Below are 6428 nucleotides of genomic sequence, written 5' to 3'. Positions count from 1 at the left end.
TGGCCTGTAAGGGGCCAGAGCAGTGCTCCTCCAAGGGCTTGCTGGCCCATCTGCAAACTGCTGCTGGCCCCTGCTGAGATACATACAGAAGTGGAGAGTGAGCATTTAAATGCTTTTACAGCAATTTAATAACTTTTCTCTATGATGAATTTAATAAAATAAACAATTAGGGCTTATGTTTTGGTACTTTTTAAAAAAGTTGGTTTGTCTAGTAATTTAATTGTCTTGTGCTCTACAAAAGTGTTGATCCGTGACAGGGGAATACGTAACAGGAGCATCCACAAACAGGCTCTTCAGTTTGAGCAGCTGATCTAGAGAAAACTGTGGCGAGCTTCAGACCAACCAGTTTCCCCAGGTCTCATGCTCCATGGGATTAGCCCCGGCTCTTATCTGAATGCTCATATCACCATTCTGGTTTCTTCTAAGAACCCTTAAGGTGAAGATATTGGAGGGGTCTGAGAACTTGTCCTTCATTCACAAGCCCCCACTATAATCACCCAGTGGCTACTTTCATCAGTGTGAAAAAAAACCAAACAGGCCTTTATTCTGTTTATTATTAAACCTGGACTTGATCATTAGTATTTTAATTAAAGCATTCCATTAGGCATCCATCTCTAATTTTTATTCCAAAGTATCTCTACCCCCCTAAAGCCCCACAGAGACACTAGGATGAGAGAATTTATTGTTCTGAAGGGCCATTGCTAACATTTTTATATTTATCGCTAGCTAAAATCCAACGACTGGAATTACTTGGTTCCCATGACAGAGCTTAAGCCAGAAAGACCTGCTTCCAGCCACAACTATTTTCTTGTCAATTCCCAGCAGAGATGGACTCATGTAAGACTCAACATTTTCCCAGGTAAATCTGACATCATCCGTCTCAGGTTGTCACTTGTTTACCTTGTGTTGCCCAAGGTTGAGGAGGTGCATCTGGTGAGGGTGCTCTCTGCAGAGTCCTGAGGTGGCTCTGGGCATCACATGGCAAGAGAGCAAGATCGTGTCCATGTGCTCTCTTCCTCTCTTTATAAAGCCACCAGTCTATTTCTTGATAACCTATTAACCCATTAACCCATCAATCCATGAATGGATTAATCATGAATGGATTAATGAGGGCATAGTCCTCATAATTAATGATTAATCATTAATTAATGATTAATCATTAATTAATGATTAATTAATGGATTAATCCATTCATGAGGGCATAGTCCTCATAATTAATGATTAATTAATGGATTAATCCATTCATGAGGGCATAGTCCTCATGATACAAATACCTAATAAAGGCCTCATCTTTCAAATATCACATTGGGGATTAAGCTTCACCATGAGCTTTGGAGGGGACAAACACTCAAACCATAGCGCTCTATTTTATTTTCTTTTTTTTCTATTTGATCTTCAGTTCTAAATTCCTTATTAATCTATCTTTGGGTTTGCTAATTCTTCTGCCAGTTCAAATCTGATGAGCTTCCCTAGTAAAATTTTTATTCGAGTTATTACCCTTTTCAACTTCATAATTTCCATTTGGTTTGCTTTTATAATTTCTAACTCTATATTCTGTATTTTATGAGAAATTGCCATCATACTTTCCTTTACTTTTTAGCCATCATTTCCTTTAGTTATTTCAACATACTTATAATGGAAACTTCAAAATCTTAGTTAAATCTGACGTCTGGTCAGTCTCAGAAAGTTTCTGTTGCTTGCTTTTTTCTGTTGTATGGGTCAGACTTTTCCATTTCTTTGCACATCTTGTAACTGTTTGCTAGAAACTGGACATTTTAGATAATATATTGCAGCAACTCTGGGCACTGGTTTCCTCCTCTGGTATTTGTTTCATCACTTACTTGTTTAGCTACTGGCCATGTTCTTTTAGTGAAATCTATTTCCCCCGCAGTACGATGTCTTTAATGTTGTTCCTGAGAGGGGCACGGACTTGCACACGCCCGCAGTCCACAGTCACCCAGGGATGACAGTTTTGGCAGGGCTCTCTTTGTGAATATTATCTTTCATAGTCTCACTTGCATCGCTAAGCAATTCAGTGTTGTAAAGATAAAACATAAGGTTTTTGTATGAGTCTGTGTAGGAGTTAGCAATGTTCATTTCTGGCACCAAACATTAATATTTATGGTGAATTTCAATTGCTTTTTGACCTTCTTGGAGTTGTTCATTCAATAAAAAAATAAAAATTGAGCACCTACTGTATGCTAAGACCTGTGCTAGGTGGAGATGACACAGAAGTGAACTGTAACTGTTGTGGTGTTTAAGGATTTTATATTCTGGGTTTGGGAGAATATTAGCTGGAACTTAAAAAGTATATTTTCATACCGTGATTAGAGAAATGGAGTAAATAAGCAGGGGAATATGATAAAATTCATCCTGTGGAGTCAGGCAGGACTGCGTGGAAGGGGAGGAGGTGACTTCAGAGGGTGAGAGGGGAAGCCTTTCTGAGGCCGTGACACTTATGTGGGGACCTAAGAATGACAAGTCATTTCCTGGAGAGCTGAGAAAGTTGTTCCAGTTCAAGACAATGTCAAGTGCAAAGGCCCCCAGTCAGCGGGCTTGTTGTATTTGGGAAACAGAAAGCAGGCAGGTGGGGCTGGAGTCAGGCATGAGATGATATCGGAGAAGCCTGGGGCGGGGGGCGTGTAGTTTATGATACACGAACAGCCACTTTTTTCCAAATAAGAAATAACTAAGGCGCCTTTCCTTTTCAGATGGTGGGATCGCACGTCTCAGAGTGTATGGTACTGGACAGAAAGACTGGATTGCAACGGACCCCAAAGAGCCTGTAGACCTAGTGGGCATTGCTTTCGGGGGTGTCTGTGTAGGATTTAGTAATGCCCATGTTGGGCACCCAAACAATGTAATAGGTAAGATGATGCTCTAGCAGCTGTCTAGAATTTAGGAAGTCTGGGCACCAGCATTAAACACCCCAATATAGTCAGAATGATTTAAGAGGGAGGAGATATCCCAAGGCATGGGAGTGGATGAGATTAATCTTCCGTGTGTATGATTTGATGTTTCTATGAAAAAAGGAAGTCAACCTTAGCGTTTTTTTCTCCCTAATTTCGGCCTAAGTAGTTGTGACAACAGGAAAAGTAAAATTTACTAGCTCTATGGTTGTATGCAAATTTAATGAAACATTAACTGTAATGAAAATGATTTATGTAGTAATGCTCAGATGCATGGGATCTCTAATTTAATTACACTAACAAATTCATTCGTACATTTAGATACACCATTGAATGATGTTATTTTCTTCAGGAGTTGGCAGGGCAAAGTCTATGGCAGACGGTTGGGAGACTGCAAGAAGGCTGGACAGGCCACCAATCGTGGAAGTAAGAAGTGAAAAACTACTGTAGTTGAAGGTTTTTCTAAAAAATATTTTTAAACGTTCCTTTTCTTCCCCATTTTACATCAAGGAAACTTTTGCTTCTTATAGAAGCTTCCTGAGCATTCTCTAAATGCGTGGTGCTACTCTCCACACTTTCCACATTTCTTACTCTTTTCCTCACAATATCAGGGCAGACACCTGTACAGCCAAACACGCTGCTGATCTCCAGCTACTCCAAAGCAGTTTTTGGAATATTCTTCTGTTTCTTCAATAAAGAAACAAAAGGATCTATAATTTAAGGATACAAAAGTTATGAATAAATTTGTTAGTAGGTCTGGAGGAGAAAATACCAGGTATCCCAGGATGAGACCACTTGTGGGAACTCGTGACTGACAGGGGACTCCAGAATCTGCTCAGTTGTTTAATTTGGCCAGTAACTGATGTGAGATAGGGGAACAAAACAAAACACCTTTCAATTTGCAAACTCCTTGGAAAACTTAGTTGGAAATACCCTCTACCCCCTCCTGGGTTGGATTTGACATCACCCAGTGCTTCCAGATATAAATGAACAAAGTCTCCTTTCTACAAACTAAGGTTTGAAGGCAGATCATGTATTGGTATAGATTTGACCAAAAAAAAAAAANGCTAAGCAATTCAGTGTTGTAAAGATAAAACATAAGGTTTTTGTATGAGTCTGTGTAGGAGTTAGCAATGTTCATTTCTGGCACCAAACATTAATATTTATGGTGAATTTCAATTGCTTTTTGACCTTCTTGGAGTTGTTCATTCAATAAAAAAATAAAAATTGAGCACCTACTGTATGCTAAGACCTGTGCTAGGTGGAGATGACACAGAAGTGAACTGTAACTGTTGTGGTGTTTAAGGATTTTATATTCTGGGTTTGGGAGAATATTAGCTGGAACTTAAAAAGTATATTTTCATACCGTGATTAGAGAAATGGAGTAAATAAGCAGGGGAATATGATAAAATTCATCCTGTGGAGTCAGGCAGGACTGCGTGGAAGGGGAGGAGGTGACTTCAGAGGGTGAGAGGGGAAGCCTTTCTGAGGCCGTGACACTTATGTGGGGACCTAAGAATGACAAGTCATTTCCTGGAGAGCTGAGAAAGTTGTTCCAGTTCAAGACAATGTCAAGTGCAAAGGCCCCCAGTCAGCGGGCTTGTTGTATTTGGGAAACAGAAAGCAGGCAGGTGGGGCTGGAGTCAGGCATGAGATGATATCGGAGAAGCCTGGGGCGGGGGGCGTGTAGTTTATGATACACGAACAGCCACTTTTTTCCAAATAAGAAATAACTAAGGCGCCTTTCCTTTTCAGATGGTGGGATCGCACGTCTCAGAGTGTATGGTACTGGACAGAAAGACTGGATTGCAACGGACCCCAAAGAGCCTGTAGACCTAGTGGGCATTGCTTTCGGGGGTGTCTGTGTAGGATTTAGTAATGCCCATGTTGGGCACCCAAACAATGTAATAGGTAAGATGATGCTCTAGCAGCTGTCTAGAATTTAGGAAGTCTGGGCACCAGCATTAAACACCCCAATATAGTCAGAATGATTTAAGAGGGAGGAGATATCCCAAGGCATGGGAGTGGATGAGATTAATCTTCCGTGTGTATGATTTGATGTTTCTATGAAAAAAGGAAGTCAACCTTAGCGTTTTTTTCTCCCTAATTTCGGCCTAAGTAGTTGTGACAACAGGAAAAGTAAAATTTACTAGCTCTATGGTTGTATGCAAATTTAATGAAACATTAACTGTAATGAAAATGATTTATGTAGTAATGCTCAGATGCATGGGATCTCTAATTTAATTACACTAACAAATTCATTCGTACATTTAGATACACCATTGAATGATGTTATTTTCTTCAGGAGTTGGCAGGGCAAAGTCTATGGCAGACGGTTGGGAGACTGCAAGAAGGCTGGACAGGCCACCAATCGTGGAAGTAAGAAGTGAAAAACTACTGTAGTTGAAGGTTTTTCTAAAAAATATTTTTAAACGTTCCTTTTCTTCCCCATTTTACATCAAGGAAACTTTTGCTTCTTATAGAAGCTTCCTGAGCATTCTCTAAATGCGTGGTGCTACTCTCCACACTTTCCACATTTCTTACTCTTTTCCTCACAATATCAGGGCAGACACCTGTACAGCCAAACACGCTGCTGATCTCCAGCTACTCCAAAGCAGTTTTTGGAATATTCTTCAATAAAGAAACAAAAGGATCTATAATTTAAGGATACAAAAGTTATGAATAAATTTGACGCTGCTGATCTCCAGCTACTCCAAAGCAGTTTTTGGAATATTCTTCTGTTTCTTCAATAAAGAAACAAAAGGATCTATAATTTAAGGATACAAAAGTTATGAATAAATTTGTTAGTAGGTCTGGAGGAGAAAATACCAGGTATCCCAGGATGAGACCACTTGTGGGAACTCGTGACTGACAGGGGACTCCAGAATCTGCTCAGTTGTTTAATTTGGCCAGTAACTGATGTGAGATAGGGGAACAAAACAAAACACCTTTCAATTTGCAAACTCCTTGGAAAACTTAGTTGGAAATACCCTCTACCCCCTCCTGGGTTGGATTTGACATCACCCAGTGCTTCCAGATATAAATGAACAAAGTCTCCTTTCTACAAACTAAGGTTTGAAGGCAGATCATGTATTGGTATAGATTTGACCAAAAAAAAAAAACTACTTTAAAAGGTCAAAACAGACTAATTAGAGGACCTATGGGCTGGATTAGATAAAGATCCTTTCCTGTATAACATTCTGCATAAATTTATAATTGACATAGAAAATCATATCAGAAATTTATACAAATTTACCGAGTACCCAATGAACTCCTGAGTTGGCATGAGGCATTTAACAAAAGATGGCAAAGAGGTGATTTACACACAAATTTACACACCAGGCCATGGGAAACTCTCCTTTATAGTAAGAAATAGAAGTATAACATATCAGTGTTTCTCACTTGCTGGTTTCCAATATTGGTTTCTTGAGCAACTGCAAGTTAGTTTATTCTTATTATTATTTTTTGCAATTCCAGTACGATGAGACTGGCGTTCTTCTGGGTTCGGGTTGTGAATGG

General features: G+C 39.6%; 1 protein-coding gene across 1 annotated transcript in view; it reads left to right on the top strand.

Annotated features, from left to right (window-relative positions):
- Positions 1–6428, top strand: part of ALLC (allantoicase) — an 18962-nt gene that overhangs the window by 8358 nt on the left and 4176 nt on the right. The window contains exons 6-8 of the mRNA XM_008580271.1: positions 727–859; positions 2712–2867; positions 3262–3335. Coding sequence (XP_008578493.1) covers positions 727–859; positions 2712–2867; positions 3262–3335 — 363 coding nt within the window. The remainder of the gene's footprint in view (positions 1–726; positions 860–2711; positions 2868–3261; positions 3336–6428) is intronic.

This window comes from Galeopterus variegatus, unplaced genomic scaffold (genome assembly GCF_000696425.1).
Source record: "Galeopterus variegatus unplaced genomic scaffold, G_variegatus-3.0.2 Scaffold2057, whole genome shotgun sequence".
Lineage (NCBI taxonomy): Eukaryota > Metazoa > Chordata > Mammalia > Dermoptera > Cynocephalidae > Galeopterus > Galeopterus variegatus.
Note: the sequence above shows the minus strand (reverse complement) of the source record. Positions and strands in the feature narration are given on the sequence as shown.